This window comes from Salmo trutta, chromosome 1, assembly GCF_901001165.1.
Source record: "Salmo trutta chromosome 1, fSalTru1.1, whole genome shotgun sequence".
NCBI lineage: Eukaryota > Metazoa > Chordata > Actinopteri > Salmoniformes > Salmonidae > Salmo > Salmo trutta.
Genome location: NC_042957.1, coordinates 34,324,196 through 34,343,935, shown reverse-complemented (window position 1 = coordinate 34,343,935; position 19,740 = coordinate 34,324,196). Strand labels below are relative to the sequence as shown.

Genomic DNA, 19,740 nt, shown 5'->3' with positions numbered 1-19,740 from the left:
CTTTCATTAGACCAATGAAATTGCCGAACGGGTTAAGGTCAAACAACTTTTTTGTTTACTGTTTAGATTAAATCGAGCGCTCTCAAACTTCCCATCATTCTGATTACGGTAGTCATTTTGTCACCCTCATCATGGCAAAGACACGGAGAAATGCATATGATGCAGCTTTCAAGTTGAAGGCGATTGATCTGGCTGTTGGAAAAGGAAATAGAGCTGCTGCACGGGAGCTTGGTCTTAATGAGTCGATGATAAGACGTTGGAAACAGCAGTGTGAGGAATTGACTCAGTGCAAAAAGACAACTAAAGCTTACTGCTAACGTTTTTTTTTGTTACAAGCCGTGTTTCGTTAAAGCCTATTTATTTTTGTTACAAGCCGTGTTTCGTTAAAGCCTGTGTACAGTTCATTTGTTTCAATGTACCGGTAGGCACCTGCGGCTTACAGACATGTGCGGCTTATTTATGTTCAAAATAATATATTTTTTTTAATTCAATGGGTGCGGCTTATATTCAGGTGCGCTTAATAGTCTGGAAATTACGGTATGTATTTTTTTAAACTTGCAAATAAAACAATCAATCCAGTGACACAAACAACGGACAGAACAAATCAGTTACAGTGACACAAACAAAAGAACCAATCAAATACAGAGACACAAACAAAATAACCACTCAGATTACACTCAAGAAACATCTGGTCCGTCTTTACTATAGTTTAGGAGAGGCCGAGTTTGACAGTTCTTAAATGTCTTTATCTCCCTGACTTTATTTTGTCTGAGCATACCATTGGTCCTGTTGCACCTCTGGATCCAGCCTGTCCTTCCTTTCCTTGGGGTCCCTGCATTCACAACACACAGACAATAGAGTTAAACAAGTTGAGCTGATGGGATGAAGTTCATTTGACAGACATTGCATGATCATTAGACAATGGCCCATTGATTTGGCTTACCCTCGGTCCAGCAGGTCCGATTGGGCCGATGGTCCCAGCTATCCCAGGTGGACCCTGGGGAAAAAGGCGGAAACACAACCCACGTCAGAGCTGGACTTTCTTTTTTTTCCTTCCTCACAGATCACATTAACACAGGCCACCTACTTTTGACCAACCAACTCAAACCAGTTTATTTAACCACCAGTTTTCTGTCTCAAACAGTACATTTCCCATTTATTTCAAATTTCCTCTAAAACCCTGCTCACTTTTGTATTGTCAAATCCTCTCTAGCCTTTGATGCTTCGCATAAAACTTACAGGGAACATAATATATTCCAGATCCGTTTTATTGGCCATTATAAATCAGGACTGCATACTCCGCAGGTCGTTAAATGCATGTTGCTATATCATCTGTTTTATCATGTTCACCTGCAAACACTACCCACAATCTATTTAAGCGATGGGTTCACCAAGGCTTTTATCTTGGAATTTATCATTATTTTACACTTGGTAATTCATTCTCCAGTGTCTTGTTGCATCAACAAACCTGCATGAATTCTAAACTGAGGTAAAAAAAAAAATGTAGGGAGGGGGAAGGCTTTGTTCCCAATTGACTCCTCTGCATAGAAGTACTCTGAGTTTACTGGTAGACACAAAGGGGGCTTCTCCTTTTTATCAGTAAATAAAAGGGGCAGGCTCTTTCTAGAAATACAAAGATGCCATTTCATGTATGAGGACTGGAGGGGGCTATTTGTTCATGGCGTTGTGAGTTTAATGGAAACCATCTCAGAGGATCTCTAACATGCAGACGTATGACGACACTGTTCTGTAAAACGTCACAGGCGAATGCTGGAAATCATTGATGGGCTCACATAATGTTGTCAATATCGATGAAATAGAAGAGCCAAGCTATGTTATGTGAGCAGAGTAAGGCTCGTTTACCATTATGTTCTGTGTAGCGATGCCATCTATCATATAGGTTTAGCATGTTAAAAAAAGATGGGAGTCCATGAAACTGGATTTTCCATTCTTCCATTCTATATCACCTCATCAGCTTTGTATGGACCATAGTACAACTGACAGGAAGGCCTAATGTGCACGGCCTAACCAGAAGGCCCTGGTTAAGAAGCATTGTATATCAAGGTGATTTGTTTTCCACTCAGTTATTCTTAACTACAAGAAAGATTCAATATAAATTTGGGAATCTCAACCTGACTTTTTGTGAGTTCTCCTCATATGAAATATTGTCTGTGGCTTGCCACATGGAGACCAGAGAAGCAGCATATCTGTACCCTGCGAATTATCCCTGATTTACTGTTCTAAACCACAGCCAGGCCGGTGAGCCAAAGCAGCACTCACTTTCTGTCCAGGTAGCCCAGAATCACCAGCTTCTCCTTTCGGTCCTTGGCGGCCCTGGAACAGCGGAGGGAGAAACACATTCACACTCCGTGGAGAACAACATAATACTTCCTCCAAACTCAACACTCGCTAACCTTTGGGTGACAGATCTAAGAAAATGTGTTCTGCCAATCTGTCTTTAACCCAAGATAAACACGCTGTGATGAGAGTTCTGTGCGAGATGTGTGGAAGTGTATTGGTGATGTCTGAACAGTCTAATGGCAATTTCCTTTTTTTTTGCTGCGAAGAAGTGGATAAACATTCGTCTTGAGTTTGGGTGCTTTTCAGCGAAGGAAATCCCAGCGGTGATTATTAATGGATAATTGAGCTGCATTGAGATGAGGCTGGTTTAACATATCCCTAGACACGAAGAAATGCAGGCTCAACAGGCCTCTGCCACAATTACTCTGCAGCTTGTGATTTCCTTACATAATAAATGGACAACATTATTCCTATTTGGTGTGTGGCGGCATCGTGGGATTTACGTGTAACTGCTGGAAACGAGCCGTGCGCAGCAGCAAACGCCTGTGGCTGGGGAGAGGGGAGTGTATGTGGCGTGTGGAATGTGTGAGTGTGGAGTGTTCAGTGTAAGAGTGAGACTCACAGCTTCTCCTGGAATAGACAGCCCACTAGATCCTTGAGGGCCAGGCAGACCCATAGGTCCTGGCAATCCTGTATCTCCACGCGGTCCAATTGGACCCTATCAGAGAAACAAAGACAAGAGATGAGAATCAATTAGAGCTTGGAAAGAATGTTGCTATTGAGATCTCCAGACTGAATATAGCAGTGCATTAAAATATGCTACTGTTGCAATCTCTGGAAGAAGGCACCAGAAACCGTGGAATGCCTACACTGTCAAACCGAGCCTCCCTGAAATTTCGAGAAGACTAACATACTCCTAATAAGTGAATTCAGATGTGTTTCTTCCTCTTCAAAGCCATGAAACTGTAAACAGTTCTCAGTTTTCATCAATAGCAGAAAAAGCTTTAAGGAGACTCCAATATCCCACATTCTCCAAACTGTGTCAAATGCCTTGACCACTTTATGACTTGCCTGCCGTCGGTTATAGCCCTGCAGTCCTAAAGAGGGAATCTGAGAGGTGAGGTTAGTGAGGTACTTACAGCCGGGCCAGTCTCTCCTCTTTCACCCCGGGGACCTTTGCTACCGGGTGCGCCCTGGTGAAGAAAGATCATTTTTCAAGTTAACACAGGGAGAGAAAGGAGTGTCCAGAAGCTCAGACCCATACTCATGATAGATACTCCCTCCCTGGGGGCTTCATAATCATCACTGTAGTTTCCTTCTGGCTTGCCCTTTTAAAATGAAATACAAGCCAACTTTTATTGTGCATTGTACAGTCAGTCCTACATAATGAATGCATGTCAGAGGCAACTGTACACTACATAAATCAAAATGTGTCAAAAAGATACTTTTCGATCGGCAGATCAGTGAGTTCACTAGAAACCCTGGCCTGCAGCATAGAGATGGAAGGAAACAAGTCCTAAATGTCACCTCATACCCCATCTAGTGCCGTATGGGCCCTGATCAGAAGTAGTGCACTAAATAGGGAACAGAGTGCCATTTGGAGACAGAGAGTGCAGTGGGTGTATCTGGTCCTTACCACTGCCCCCTGTGTTCCCTGGGGTCCTGTGCTTTCTGAGGTACATGTGCAGGCGTTGGGGAGGGAGGGGCACTTGGACTCTTCTCTCTGATAACAGGGGAGGGAACAGACAAAGAGAAGTGGTGAGCTGCGAGAACTAGAAGGAGTTGGGCTAAAACAGAGACCCATTACTGACTGTAAGTCTCTCCAGATAAGAGCGTCTGCTAAATGACCGAAATGTAATGTAAATGTAAGCAGAGGAAGGGTCAGGAGGTTACAGGATGATACGGCTTATTGTGATTGATTAAATGTTATTAGTTTGTACCAGTAGTACAGTATATCTCAAGGAAGACAAACTGATGAAGTACATGCTCACTAGATAAGAGCAATATTTTATAGAACAACTCTAATCAGGCAGATGTGTTGGCATGCAACCCTATACAGCCTGAGTTTCCAGGAAGTCCATTGTTGTAAGCCCTACCCACCAGACATGAAACACATTAAAACACATTCTGGGTGTCCAACCAACAGCGATTGTGCAGCTCTGATTTGTTGAAACAGAGGCGTGTTCTTGGATATCTCTGGCGGAACAAAAGTGAAAAAGTCCAGATCAAATAGGGGCATTGTCTTGACAGTTTAGCATTGTTTTCTGTTGGATGTACGTATTGTTGAAGGCCGTTCAAAGTTGTGATGCCTTTACAGTCGATAGCCGTTGCTTCTCCGCCTACCGGCCTGGCTCGGGGGCAGCATGACTGCAAATCAGCAACACTCTCTCCTTGACAAAAGGTGTTTGAAGCTGCAGCTGGGCCATTTAAACACAGTCATGGTTCTTTAACAGTCAGGACAGGAGACCATAATTATAGAATGGCCAACTAGGATTGTAAAATGAATGTGCCTCACAAATATCCATTGAGAGTCTTCCAAGAGTTTGAATAATCTAAGAAGAAAACAACAGAGATTTCCTGTTCTAACTGATTAACGTTCTTTTCTGCTGCCAAAATGTGCTCTGTGCTGAGGCACTTTTTCATTCAGCTTCGACTTTGACATATTAGAGAGAACAACTGCATAAGGGTGGTTAGTCAAGTGCAATCTTGCCATACTTAGCTGCTCACCATTCACTTTTCCATAGGTTGAGTGAAATATACTAAGCTTTCTGTCTGCACATGATTTGACCATTTGGAATCAGATTTGTAGGGATGCAGTTTCACTTTGACTGCCTCTGTTATACAAGTTATCAGGACAGCATTAGAATCCAAGACACAGCTTATAAAATACAGGCTTGTTTTTCCATTGTTCCTCTTCACGTGTTCAGGATGACGTAAGCATGTCCTAAAGCAGAGATGTGGGATGGATATGCATTTGTTTACTGCCGTGTTAAGAGATGAGACAAGCAAGATGCATTGTCTAATACGCACATGTGCACACGCACGCACACACACACACACACACACACACACACAACTGGACTTGATCTCAGTCACGGACACTCATGCCAGGCCGAAGGCACACACACACTCAGAAGCTCAACGGGTGTCAAGAGGACTATGGATTTGGGTCAGTGAAGATGCTTACAGACTGCTCAAGAGCTTGTTTTGCGGCCTGTTGAGTTGTCCCGCCTCTCCCCAACAGGGAGGTCCAGGTGTAGGGTGAAGTTGCCCCTAGTCACTGATCTGCATTTTTCCCACTAATGGTTAAGGTTAGGATTGGGGGGAGAGGAAGCTGATCCTAGATCTGTACCTTGTGAGTCTCCTCTTACTCACCATAGATGGAAGGTCACAGCATCTGTCTCTGCTCGTCCAGCCCAGGGTGCACACAATATCGAACATCTGGAGCTGGAACTGTGGAACAGAAAAAAAAAGGAAACGTACATACTTTCTCCGCATCCCAAAATATAAAATCAGAAAACAAGGAGAATGTGCAGACAGAGAGCCCGCAGAGCATCAGATAAGGATAACAGGCACATTCCACTTGGGATGCACTGTGTTGGAGGGAGTGAGCTGCAAGGCTTCCTCCTGTCATAACAGCACTCAGATACACAGGAGCACTAAAACCGTCATGCTAGTAGGCTTGTAGGTCCATATCCTTTGATGTTGTATGACAGTTCACTTACAGTTGCAGATTCACCCTTGGAGCCAATGGACTTGGACATTTTGCCAAGAACTTGATAGCCATCCGTGGACGTGTTTCCAGCTTCCTTAATCTCCTTGTCCGCCACCTCTTGGCAGTCGAGGTTCAGCTTGACTTTGGTGGGGGAAACAAGGATGTGGAGCTGCAGACAGAAAAGATTGAGAGTTGTTACATTCTTCGTCCAGGACATATTTTCGTCTAGGACCGTCTGCTGTCTATCCTAAAACTCAAATCATTGGGTTATCTGGGGGTTGGCAACAGAGCAGAGAGAGACACAGGGTGTATTTGGATGTGTTATTTCCTCTCCTTGATTTGTTGTGCCTTGAATCTCTCCAAAAGAGATAGGCCAGAGTACAACAACGAGAGCATCACACCAACATGATTTCAATGTGTTCCGATGATGTACAGTATCCTAAAAGTGCACTCAGGGTAAGATACGCTCAGGATAAGATAATCACCAAAATTCCGTCGATGTCATCTCCATTCACTGTTAAATACATAACATTAGTCATATAGCATGTCATATCATCAGTAAGACTCAGCGAGTGTGGTAGAACACAGTAGGAAATGCCCGGATCAGCTGTTTGCTTGCCTACTGATTTACAGAGCACCGCCATCCATTCATCTGTCTCATTTACTTTGCGGTGATGGGTTTAAAGTGATGTGGTGCACACCAAGGATGAGTCTTTCCACCACTGTGTTTCACAGAGTCAATGTACACACTACGTTGCTAGTCCTTACTCAGATCGACCTCACCACATTTTCTGATGATGTTGTTTTGTGGCGCGACATAAGAAGTGCTCCCTTTTTACTCTTTCCCTATATTGCCAAGCTTTCAGAGTCTAGCTGCTGTTCTGGGGAGTTCAGCTGTAGCCCAGTAACCACATTCTTACTGAGCATGCAAAATGATACTGTACAGTACCAAGCCATGGAGTCAGCCCCAGAGGTTTGACAACCACACACTGTTTAATTCATTGTGGTCAACAAATGTACAGCTATGTTTAGCCGACCACGAGCAGAGGAAACTCATATCTCAGGATTCTTCTCGGAGAGCGTGCAGACAGACAGCGGAGCACGCTCCGCAATTTATGGAAACTGTGAGTCTATTTTGGACAGCAAGAGGGTAAATAAGGTAACGGTACTGTGAGAAAGCAACTCGGCTCAAGGAAATGACATCGTCATCAGAGCTCTAACGTGAAGAAGAAATGTAGCACCTCTCGGAATGCTCTATAGAGCCTCAGACTGTCTCCAGTTTAAAACCTCTGGCTGAGCGATTCAAAAACAGCAATACGACAAATCACCTTGTCGTTTATCACGAATCAGACACACAAAACCTTCAACCCTAAGAAAAGGGATACCAAGATGCTATCGTAACCAAAAGGCAAAATGTGGTGTGCAGCAGGCAGCACCGTGAAGATGGCATTCCCTGTGAGCTCACTGATGTGACATCCACGTAACAGATGTTGGAGTTTCCCTTGACCTCTGGTCAGTGACTGGGACAGATTATACCGCTCCTCCCAGACCTTCTACAATCATATGACCATATTTTTTTTTTTCTCTCTCTCTCTCTCTCTCTCTCTCTCTCTCTCTCTCTCTCTCTCTCTCTCTCTCTCTCATGACCATCGTCTAACACGTATTAGCCTTTTCATTCACAAGTCTTGGGTGTTCTCTATCCATTTGGACTACATATGGTTTGCGTTTTGCTCACTGACTCAAGCTTCCACGAAATCCATATGCCTTTATTTGAGTATTATTTGGTACAATACGCATTAGGTTGTTATCGTATTACCAAATACAAGACGGTGGTTTTTGATAATGAATTAAATGTTTGATACGTTCAGCATGGTGAAAAGCAGAGTCCATACTGTCAGGGTATGTCAACACTCATTTATCATCTTTGTGGATATTTAAACAAATTCCTAACGACTATTAATCATGGTTTAAGAAACTGCTTTAGAGTTTGATTCCTGAGGGTCTGCTAAACCGACTGTATGCTTACCGTAATCTTAGTTGAAAGAAAGGGTTACTGGCGAGAGAACAAAGCATTCAAACTGTCATCAGAAACAGGCAAATAGAGATGGTTTATACCAGGGGTTTTCAAACTGGGTTACAGACTGTCTGCATATTGCACCAAATGGGTACTGAAGGAGGTCCACAATTTTTCTATATATTTTTTTGTTGCTAGCTGCAACAGAGACCCATTACCACAATGGATACCATTTGTATTTCTCTGCATACAGTATGAAGGAAGTTAGAGGTAGTTTCATAAGCCATTGCTAACTAGCTTTAGCGCAATGACTGGAAGTCTACAGGAACAGTTAGCATGCTAGCTGTTCATCTGACTCTGGGGAAGAAGATAAAAGGCTTCAATGCCAAAACCTCGAACTACTCCTTTAATATGGAGAACATTCCAGTAATAGGATCTAATTACATAATTTTTTCTGTATAGAAAATTGTTAGGCTTATTTCCTGCAATTCTAGACATTTTGTCATGGAGTGCAAAGAAAATGTTGCTATTTTAAAGCAAATTTTCTCGCAATTTTATACATTTTGCTATGTCTAATGTGTATTCATGATATATTTCAGTGACTAAAAATTACAACAATATCTATGGGCTAACAAATCTAAATTAAAAAAACGAGTTCTAGATCTGGACACTTCTGACAAATTATAAATAGCTCGCTAAGGTATGTAATGACTAACATGACAAGAGGAACTGATGATGCACTACCCAATTTCGAAATTGCCCCTTGTGCATTCTACTATTACAACTTTCAAGAGCAACTTTAATACTGAATCGGTGACCCGTCCTCGTGCTAACCTCATTAGCATGAGGTTGTAAGAAACCAAAACAAATCCCAGGACATAGACATATCTGATATGGGCAGAAAGCTTAAATTCTTGTTACCCATAAAAGATATTACACTATGTATATATTTTTAGAATACCATCTTTGAAAACTAACAATCAAATAAAAGCTAGACAGTCAGGGAGAATAATACAAATAAAAAAACTGCATTCAGGGCACATGGCTATTGATTTTGTTCTAATGTTTGAGGATTTTTTTTGGTTTGAATTTCAGTACGATTTTCTCTAAACCGCCAAGATACCTTTATCTGTCTAGCTAATAGACTATGTTTGAGTTTACACTTCCTCTTCCAATGAACTGTGGGGAGGTCAAAATAATGAAACTGTCTACCAAATCTGTTCATTTTAAAATGTTGATTACTTTTATTTGCCATTATCATTCACCTGATAATAAGACACAATGTGATTGCATTTTTTGCTAAGATATGATGGGGGATCCTGGGTCGCCGGTTTGCCTGGGCAGGGGTCCCTGGGCAAGAAAAGTTTGAAAACAAGTGGCTCATACAATAGTAGCAGTGTGGATTTTTTTTACTGGCTGATATAATGGAATTGTATTTTGACCCAATATACACATAGGAGGCTCCCAATTCCTTCAGTGGAGCACATCTGTTAAACCTATTTTAGGGAGTTTTGTATCATCGGCGGTAACTAAGACCTTTCAAACGCTGAATTAGCAATTTCCTGACTGCTTAGGTCGAGGTAAATCAGCCTGCGGTGAAGCAGTACAACCCGGCTGTTTAAAAGCCCTCCTCACCACACAACACTTTCCTAAACCTGCCAGAGCTGGCTAAGAAAACAAACCAGGACATCAATCAAATAAGGGAGTGAGAGTCTGGGTTCAAGCTAGCCCATCTAAATTGTGTTTGTTTATGCTGCATATGCTGGCAGCACGGAGAGAAGAGTGGGTTCTATAAGTCACCAGTTCTGTAACTGACACAGTCATCTGCTTCTTAAAAAGACATTATGCATTCTGCAAAGGAAAGTTTCAACCGCCATACTGACTGAGAGAAATTACAAGTGAAAAGCGCTTACACTACTCAATCCCTACTCATTACTGTCTGTCTGTGAGTCTGTCACTGTACGAAGTGTGGTTGAGGTCCTGTCCCCAGTGGGAACTGGAAATTGCCTAGTTTGCGTTCCAAATAGCACCATATTCCTTACACTTTATTTAAAAATGTTATTTACCTAGGCAAGTCAGTTAAGAACAAACTCTTAGAGCACTACTTTTGAGCCCAGCTGGACAACACTGGGAGAGAGAGTGCATACATAACCATGCTGGAAGACTGGGACAGATACAGCATACATAACCATGCTGGAAGACTGGGACAGATACAGCATACATAACCATGCTGGGAGGTAAACCACAGAACAGTGTCGCCGCCCCTACAGCAACGGCGAGAATTCCCCTGCGGTCGGCTACCAGAGGCAACAGAGGCAAGGCTTGCATCCAACATCCAGGCAGAGAAACGGCAGCAGAGCCAAAAATGGGATAGCGATAGATAAAGAGAGAGAAAGAGAGAGCGAGAGAGAAAGGCAGGCAGAAAAACCTCCCCCTAGCCTGGCATTCCACTGCCTCTCTGATGTAATTGTTTAATAGTTATAGCAGTGACCCAATATTTTCCAGACTAGCACGCCAGCAGCGACTAGCAGTACATTTTAATGGTCTCCGCAAAAGGACTTATAGATTCTAGTGAACGTTTGTGATAGCGTTGTTAAATGACTATGTCCACAGCCCCTATGAGCACATGGCTCTGACCTTATGGTAAATGGAAACTACAGTAAGTACCAGCGGGAAGTACTTCCATATAGCTCTTAATGCACAGAGTATACGCGGACTGCCTATGGTTAATCTTTAGTGTTCTCCCTCCCTCAGGCTACAACTTAATGCACTAATCCAAGAGATCCAAGAGATCAAATATGCCAACAGAGTCTGATTTCTCTGCCCCACTTAGACCAGTTTCTCTCAAGGAAACCAACAGCCATCGAATTAGAGCCCAATGTGGAGTTGGAGCTGGACCAAACATGACCACTTCAGCTTAGCATGAACCAGTCATTTGATTAGCTTCAAAGTCCAAACAAACTGGTAAAAGATCAATGGCCACTTCTATCGCTTGATTACTTTGAGAGGCTTTGATTACCATCAATAACGTCAATCTATGCGTCATGTAACATTTGGGGTTTATACAACGTACAGCCAAAGGCCATCTGTTTGCATGAGCAGACACTGTTCTGCAGAACACATGTCTGTAGCTGTATCAGGAGGTACACCTCCTGTAATATACAATGGATCAGGAATGCCAGGTATCCCTTCTCATTATCTGTGTATCCTCGGGACATGCACGCTTACAGCAAGAAGAAAACTGTGATTGATGTGCCATACCTCAAGTCCAGTTGCCAAGCCCCTGAATGTTCTAGAATCTGGCCATTAACTTCACTACACCCAGTATATTCCTCCAATCCCAACAGTCACGCAGACAGGCAGTCAGGGTTTACCTTGTGGAAGCTTCCATGGAAGATTCTCTTCACTTGATCATTGTCGAATGTGACCCTCTGGATCTCCCCCCTCGTGTCCTTGTTATAATACGAAATCGTTTGGCTGGAAGCTGAATAGAGAAAAAACGAGTTTGAGGAGAGAAAAGAAAGAGGTTACAGATAGCTCTCCAACGTCGCATTAGGACTTGGTGTCATGCAAAGCTCCTAAACTAGAAACAGGACTCCAATACCATTATCATCAATGGGCAGTTTATCATAAAGTAGATATGCTTTGTGAAAGCTGCATCACAAACAACATGGTCGGGGCTTTATAAAGGCCAGCTGAAGATATCTTATACAGGATGCTGGAACCGGAGGAGGGTGAGGGTGGTTACTGAGGGAGACCAAAGCAGCCCTGGGCTCTGGAGCCCATTACGATCCCTTCACTGCTCCCATGAGAGAATATCAGACAGAACAACATAAATCTATCTACAGCTGCTGGATATGATATCGCCTCCTCACACAACACTACTTCCTCCTTCCTCTATGGCTGTGTCACAAATGGCACCCTATTGCCCATGAAGTGTACTACCTTTGGACCAGGGTACATATGGCTCCGGGCAAAAGTAGTGCACTACGTAGGGAGTAGGAGGGGTCATTTGGGGATGCAACACCAGTAATATCTTGTAACCCTCGTGGTAAACCCTCTGTCCTCGACCCCTTCAAATCCCCAGAGCTAGAGAGCCTTACGATCAATGGTGACCCCGACTTCAGGCTTGTCGTCCTTGGTGGACACCTGCCAGATGTCAAAGGCCTCGTTGGGTGTGTCCGGGAGGAGACGGAACATCATGATGATGGTGTAGTGGTGAGGTAGTCCGTCTGGGTGGATCTCCCTGTTCAAACCCCCACACAACCCCAACAATAAGACCATTAAAAAAATGACAAAATACACAATAATCAATTCACCATTAATATACATGTGTACAGTATTACTCTATGCCTATGAAGCACCATGATGTGGCTGATGTTGTTCCATAGAGTCGCAAGCAGAGGTAAAACTCTGATGCGGAAGGTTAAGCTGACTGGAGATATACAGTATTTGATAGGCCTACTGTGCGGCTGATAAAACACTTAGAGATGTACGATTTAGGAGATAGACAGTGTAGTCGGATGTCTCGGAGCTACGTGGGAACTTCAGATTGAGCTAGAACACTGCTATAGGGCAGTCCATATTCTGACATGTTGGGACCTGTTGGGTCAGCCAATCACAAGCGAATAAGCAGGACATTGTACATTTATTGACCTAGTTTAGAGGGGAATGGGGTCTATTTTGTCTGAACATAGTTGAGTATGACGTGTCATCTCCAAGTGCCAAACCAACGTTAATACAGTTTTTGCTGCATGGGAAAGGCCCACAAAAAGGTCATGTTTAAAAACAAGTAATTTCTTAACGCTCGCACTCCCTGCATTGACTGACATCTCCTCAGTCTTCCTGGATTCGAGCGGAGACAAGCTTTCAGAGTCTGAGACTATCATTATAATGTGCTGCAACTCAATTATCCCTTAAATCCACTAGCCCACAAAAGTAGTGCAGACATACACTGCAAATTAGTGGATTCAGCTATTTCAGCCACACCCATTGCTGACAGGTGTATAAAATGAAGCACACAGCCATGCAATCTCCATAGGGCAATCAATCAATCACATGTATTTATAAAGCCCTTTTTACACCAGCCGATGTCACAAACAGACATTGACAGTAGAATGACACGTATTGAAGAGATCAGTGACTTTTAATGTGGCACCATCATAGGATGCCACCTTTCCAACAAGTCAAGTTTGTCAAATTTCTGCCCTGCTAGAGCTGCCATGGTCAACTGTAAGTGCTGTTATTGTGAAGTGGCAATGTTTAGGAGCAACAATGGCTCAGCCTCGAAGTGGTAGGCCACACAAGCTCACAGAACAGGATCCCTCACTACAGAGTTCCAAACTGCCTCTGGAAGCAACGTCAGCACAATAACTGTTCGTCGGGAGCTTCATGAAATGGGTTTCCATGGCTGAGCAGCCACACACAAGCCTAAGATCACCATGCGCCTTGCCAAGCGTCAGCTGGAGTGGTGTAAAATTCGCCACCATTGGACTCGTTCTCTGAAGTGATGAATTACGCTTCACCATCTTGCAATCCGACAGACAAATCTGGGTTTGGTGGATGCCAGGAGAACGCTACCTGCCTGAATGCATAGTGCCAAGTGTAAAGTTTGGTGGAGGAGGAATAATGATCTGGGGCTGTTTTTCATGCTTCGGGCTAGGCCCCTTAAGTTCCAGTGAAGGGAAATCTCAAAGCAACAGCATACAATGACATTCTAAACTATTCTGTGCTTCCAACTTTGTGGCAACAGTTTGGGGAAGGCCCATTCCTGTTTCAGCATGGCAATACCCATGTGCACAAAGCTTTGGTCCATACAGAAATGGTTTGTCAAGATTGGTGTGGAAGAACTTGACTGGCCTGCACAGATCCCTGATGTCAACCACATCAAACACCTTTGGGATGAATTGGTACGCCGACTGCGAGCCAGGCCTAATCACCCAACATCAGTGCCCGACCTCAATAATGCTCTTGTGGTTGAATGGAAGCAAGTCCCCGTAGAAATGTTCCAACATCTAGTGGAAAGCCTTCCTAGAAGAGTGGAGGCTGTTATAGCAGCAAATGGGGGACCAACTCCATATTAATGCCCATGATTTTGGATTGAGATGTTCGACGAGCAGGTGTCCACGTACATTTTGCTATGCAGTGTACAACTACAAGAATTGACCATTCAAAGCCAAAGACAATGATAGCGTTGTAAAATTCCAGTAACTTTCATAAAATGCACGTGCTATCCAGAAATCCTGGTTGGAGGATTCTGGATTTCCTGATAATTCCCTCCTGATTCCGGGAATCTTCCAAACAGGATTTCTGAAAAACCTGGTGATTTTGGGAAAGAAAACAGATTTTTTTGTAATCCAAGACAATGGTATCTCTGACTCACGTGGTGGGCTGGGTCAGGAAGGAGTTCTTATGGAGTCTGTAGGCTGTGTAGCTGTTGAAGGAACCAGGTTCCATAGACACTCCCTTGATATAGCCATATGTCTTCTCTGTCAGGTTGAACGCCTCCAGCATCCTGAAGCCTACAGCACAAGGTAAAGAACTAATTTTAGTTCTAGAACTTCTCAAACCAATGAGGGAATGATGCATGGGGTTTCTGCAGATGGTTCTAATTTGGGATGTACATAAATAATCAACTGTGCATTTTTACCAGGTGATGTGAATCCATTCAGGTAGATCAGGGGACAAGCTGTGAAGATAATATCAAAGATTAGCAACAGTTCAATTCGTTTCTAAAATTTTATCTTGGGCGATAAATGAAATCGCTTACTGCTAAATACTATAAGTGGTATCTAAAATAACAAACAACAAAACAGCTTACATGACGTTGCTGTTTCGCAAATGAAGGTCACAAGGTTGTCTTGGATAGTTGCAAAGGCGTCAAAGTCGTCCACAATAAAGATGTGTCTGTCGCTTGGCTTGCTGCCAATGTTCTGCAGCTCAGCAAAATCCACATCGGCAACACCAACCACAAACACACTGTAACCTGGAGAAGGAGCACATGCATTCTCAGAAAACCAACTACACTATGTGCATGGGGTGATGCTAAAATGCTACAGATTGGTAATACCTCAATGACAACATTTACAAGCATTATGGGATATGACTGACAATGGGTTGACTTGAAGATTGCTGTGCAGCAAATTGAGTAACCCTTACCAGCATGTTGCAGTGTGGCAGCGTTTTTCTTCACCTCATCCTGAGAGCGACCGTCTGTGACAGCTACCACAACCTTGGGGACATTCCTCCTCATTCCATTTTCTGGGGCGAACACCTTCTCCTTGACATGCATCAAAGCAGCGCCTGATCAAGAACAAAGAAAGGTAGATTAATTAACTTCTTATGGATGAGGGGCAGTATTGAGTAGCTTGGATGAATAAGGTGCCCAGAGTAAACTGCCTGCTACTCAGGCCCAGAAGCTAAGATATGCATATTATTAGTAGATTTGGATAGAAAACACTGAAGTTTCTAAAACTGTTTGAATGATGTCTGTGAGTATAACAGAACTCATATGGCAGGCAAAAACCTGAGAAAAAAATCCAACCAGGAAGTGGGAAATCTGAGGTTTGTAGTTTTTCAAGTCTTGGCCTATCCAATATACAGTGTCTGTGGGGTCATATTACACTTCCTAAGGCTTCCACTAGATGTCAACAGTCTTTAGAACCTTGTTTGAGGCTTTTACTGTGAAGTGGGGGAGAATAAGAGCTGATTGAGTGAGAGGTCCGCCAGCAGGGCATAAGCTTCAGACATGCGCACGCCCGTGAGAGGTAGCTGAGTTCCATTGCATTTCTAAAGACAAAGGAATTCTCCGGTTGAAAACTTACTGAAGATTTATGATTAAAAACATCCTAAAGATTGATTCTATACATCGTTTGACATGTTTCTACAAACTGTAATGGAATTTTTTGAGTTTGTCTGGCCTGCGCGTCGTGAATTTGGATTTGTGAACTGAAGGCGCGAACAAAAAGGAGGTATTTGGACATAAAGGATGGACTTTATCGAACAAAACAAACATTTATTGTGGAACTGGGATTCCTGGGAGGGCGTTCTGATGAAGATCAAAGGTAAGTGAATATTTATAATGCTATTTCTGACTTCTGTTGACTCCAACATGGCGGATATATGTATGGCTTGTTTTTGTGTCTGAGCGCCGTACTCAGATTATTGCATGGTGTGCTTTTTCGGTAAAGCTTTTTTAAATCTGACACAGCGGTTGCATTAAGGAGTTCCATGCATAACACTTGTATTTTCATCAACATTTATGATGAGTATTTCTGTAAATTGATGTGGCTCTCTGCAAAATCACCGGGTGTTTTGGAAGCAAAACATTACTGAACATAATGCGCCAATGTAAACTGAGATTTTTGGATATAAATATGAACTTTATCGAACAAAACATACATGTATTGTGTAACATGAAGTCCTATGAGTGTCATCTGATGAAGATCATCAAAGGTTAGTGATTCATTTTATCTCTATTTCTGCTTTTTGTGACTCCTCTCTTTGACTGGAAAAATGGCTGTGTTTTTCTATGACTAGTTGCTGACCTAACAATCGTTTGGTGTGCTTTCGCTGTAAAGCCTTTTTGAAATCGGACACTGTGGTGGGATTAACAAGAAGTTTATCTTTAAAATGGTGTAAAATACTTGTATGTTTGAGGAATTTTAATTATGAGATTTCTGTTTGAATTTGGCGCCCTACACTTTCACTGGCTGTTGTCATATCGATCCCGTTAACGGGATTCCAGCCATAAGAAGTGTTGAGGTGATAGACAACAATGTACACTGCTCCAAAAAATAAAGGAAACACTTAAACACAATGTAACTCCAAGTCAATCACACTTCTGTGAAATCAAACTGTCCACTTAGGAAGCAACACTGATTGACAATAAATTTCACATGCAGTTGTGCAAATGGAATAGACAACAGGTGGAAATTATAGGCAATTAGCAAGACACCCCCAATAAAGGAGTGGTTCTGCAGGTGGTGACCACAGACCACTTCTCAGTTCCTATGCTTCCTGGCTGATGTTTTGGTCACTTTTGAATGTTGGCGGTAGTAGCATTCATGCTACCACTCTAGTGGTAGCATGAGACGGAGTCTACAACCCACACAAGTGGCTCAGGTAGTGCAGCTCATCCAGGATGGCACATCAATGCGAGCTGTGGCAAGAAGGTTTGCTGTGTCTGTCAGCGTAGTGTCCAGAGCATGGAGGCGCTACCAGGAGACAGGCCAGTACATCGGGAGACGTGGATGAGGCCGTAGGAGGGCAACAACCCAGCAGCAGGACCGCTACTTCTGCCTTTGTGCAAGGAGGAGCAGAAGGACCACTGCCAGTGCCCTGCAAAATGACCTCCAGCAGGCCACAAATGTGCATGTGTCTGCTCAAACGGTCAGAAACAGACTCCATGAGGGTGGTATGAGGGCCCGACGTCCACAAGTGGGGGTTGTGCTTACAGCCCAACACCATGCATGACGTTTGACATTTGCCAGAGAACACCAAGATTGGCAAATTCGCCACTGGCGCCCTGTGCTCTTCAGATGAAAGCAGGTTCACACTGAGCACATGTGACAGACGTGACAGACTCTGGAGACGCCGTGGAGAACGTTCTGCTGCCTGCAACATCCTCCAGCATGGTGGGTCAGTCATAGTGTGGGGTGGCATTTCTTTGGGGGGCCGCACAGCCCTCCATGTGCTCGCCAGAGGTAGCCTGACTGCCATTAGGTACCGAGATGAGATCCTCAGACCCCTTGTGAGACCATATGCTGGTGCGGTTGGCCCTGGGTTCCTCCTAATGCAAGACAATGCTAGACCTCATGTGGCTGGAGTGTGTCAGCAGTTCCTGCAAGAGGAAGGCATTGATGCTATGGACTGGCCCGCCCGTTCCCCAGACCTGAATCCAATTGTGCACATCTGGGACATCATGTCTCGCTCCATCCACCAATGCCACGTTGCACCACAGACTGTCCAGGAGTTGGCGGATGCTTTAGTCCAGGTCTGGGAGGAGATCCCTCAGGAGACCATCCGCCACCTCATCAGGAGCATGCCCAGGCGTTGTAGGGAGGTCATACAGGCACACTACTGAGCCTCATTTTGACTTGTTTTAAGGACATTACATCAAAGTTGGATCAGCCTGTAGTGTGGTTTTCCACTTTAATTTTGAGTGTGACTCCAAATCCAGACCTCCATGGGTTGATAAATTGGATTTCCATTGATTATTTTTGTGTGATTTTGTTGTCAGCACATTCAACTATGTAAAGAAAAAAGTATTTAATAAGATTATTTCATTCATTCAGATCTAGGATGTGTTATTTTAGTGTTCCCTTTATTTTTTTGAGCAGTGTATATTCAAAGGATGGATATTTCAAGACTAAGCATGCCTGGCTCCAATGAAACATGTTGGTGTCCATTGCAAAGTCACTTTTACAACCAGAGACTAGGTCTGCATCCCAAATGGCATCCTATTCCCTTAATAGTACACTACTTTTGATCAGGGCCCATAAGGCCCTGGTCAAAAGAAGTGCACTATATAGGGAATAGGGGGGCATTTGGGAGACAACCTAGTTGGTGGAAGCTGGGTTTGGGGAGCCTCACCGGTCTTAGTGTTTCCTCCTCGGTACTGGATCAGCTGTAGAGCAGCGAGAGCGTTGCCCTTGTCCGAGTAAGAGTTCAGCCTGAACTCTGTCTTTGCTTCGTCGCTGTACTGCACGAACGACACCTGTTTCCAAAGTAGAAAGCATTACAAGGAGTTATAGTATGATTTCATACCGCACCTATTATTCTAAACAGTTCGCCAATTTGACTAACAATTACAACTTGCCTTTTCCACTATTACAATGTGCTTTTTCCTCTATTTACAGCACTACTCACCTGCATTCCTGTCGATCCGATGACGTCGAAGGCTCCAATCATGCTGAAGACGAACTGCACCACTTTCCGGAAACTGTCTTCTCCAATACTCCACGAGCCGTCAATAAGGAACACCACATCTGCCTTGGCACCTTTGCACACTGAGGCAAAAGAAAAAGAACTCAGTGAACTGCACTTAAAAGATTCCATGGCAGGCACCAGATTCTGGGCTGCCTGGAACACCAGGCCCGATAACAGAAAGGCATGATAATGAGAGTCGGCAACCTCAAAAATAAAAACCTCTGCATGAATCTCACAAACAAAACCATTGAGAGAAAGAAATTACATAATGAAGCTATACATGGCAATTATTGGTTTAATTGATCACACTTTCCTGGAAAAAAAACTAACAAAACTAGGAACATTTGGTTACCATAAAGGCTGGAAATGAACTGCTCTTTAATGTCTTTCTCTCTTAGCACAAAAAACGAGTTGGCAAAACACGAGATAATGTCTGCCTGATGTGATAGAGCACTTTATTTTTGTATCTCTCGCAATCCCCTTCCTCCAAGTCAGAATCCATAAACAAGTTTTACACAATACCTTATCAAACAAACAGCTTTTTTGGACTTTCTCAACACCTAGGTCAGTCATTAGTCAATGGGTGAGTTCCTATTGAAAACCCTGGAGGGTCTGTGTTGAGCATGTGGCGGCCATTACTTTAACACTGGCACCACTCTGACATAGAGGAAATATGTCTGCAGGTCTCTGCTTCTGCCAAATAGTGAGATTTTGATGGCATTGCATGTTTCCTGAACCTGGCTTGTTATGACTCTCAACTAATCACACTAAAACACACTCA

At 43.4% G+C, this 19,740-nt stretch overlaps 1 protein-coding gene across 9 annotated transcripts in view; it reads right to left on the bottom strand.

Annotated features, from left to right (window-relative positions):
• Positions 1-19,740, bottom strand: part of LOC115194654 (collagen alpha-1(XII) chain) — a 96,746-nt gene that overhangs the window by 6,071 nt on the left and 70,935 nt on the right. For all 9 annotated transcript variants that reach the window (XM_029754556.1, XM_029754529.1, XM_029754564.1 and 6 more), the window contains 16 exons: positions 18,900-19,039; positions 18,624-18,747; positions 15,189-15,332; positions 14,851-15,015; positions 14,680-14,718; positions 14,413-14,551; positions 12,134-12,276; positions 11,405-11,514; positions 6,027-6,185; positions 5,677-5,754; positions 3,938-4,024; positions 3,441-3,494; positions 2,924-3,019; positions 2,281-2,334; positions 944-997; positions 779-832 (listed from right to left, as the gene is read on the bottom strand). In XM_029754556.1, the coding sequence (XP_029610416.1) occupies positions 779-832; positions 944-997; positions 2,281-2,334; positions 2,924-3,019; positions 3,441-3,494; positions 3,938-4,024; positions 5,677-5,754; positions 6,027-6,185; positions 11,405-11,514; positions 12,134-12,276; positions 14,413-14,551; positions 14,680-14,718; positions 14,851-15,015; positions 15,189-15,332; positions 18,624-18,747; positions 18,900-19,039 (1,640 nt within the window). The remainder of the gene's footprint in view (positions 1-778; positions 833-943; positions 998-2,280; positions 2,335-2,923; positions 3,020-3,440; positions 3,495-3,937; positions 4,025-5,676; positions 5,755-6,026; positions 6,186-11,404; positions 11,515-12,133; positions 12,277-14,412; positions 14,552-14,679; positions 14,719-14,850; positions 15,016-15,188; positions 15,333-18,623; positions 18,748-18,899; positions 19,040-19,740) is intronic.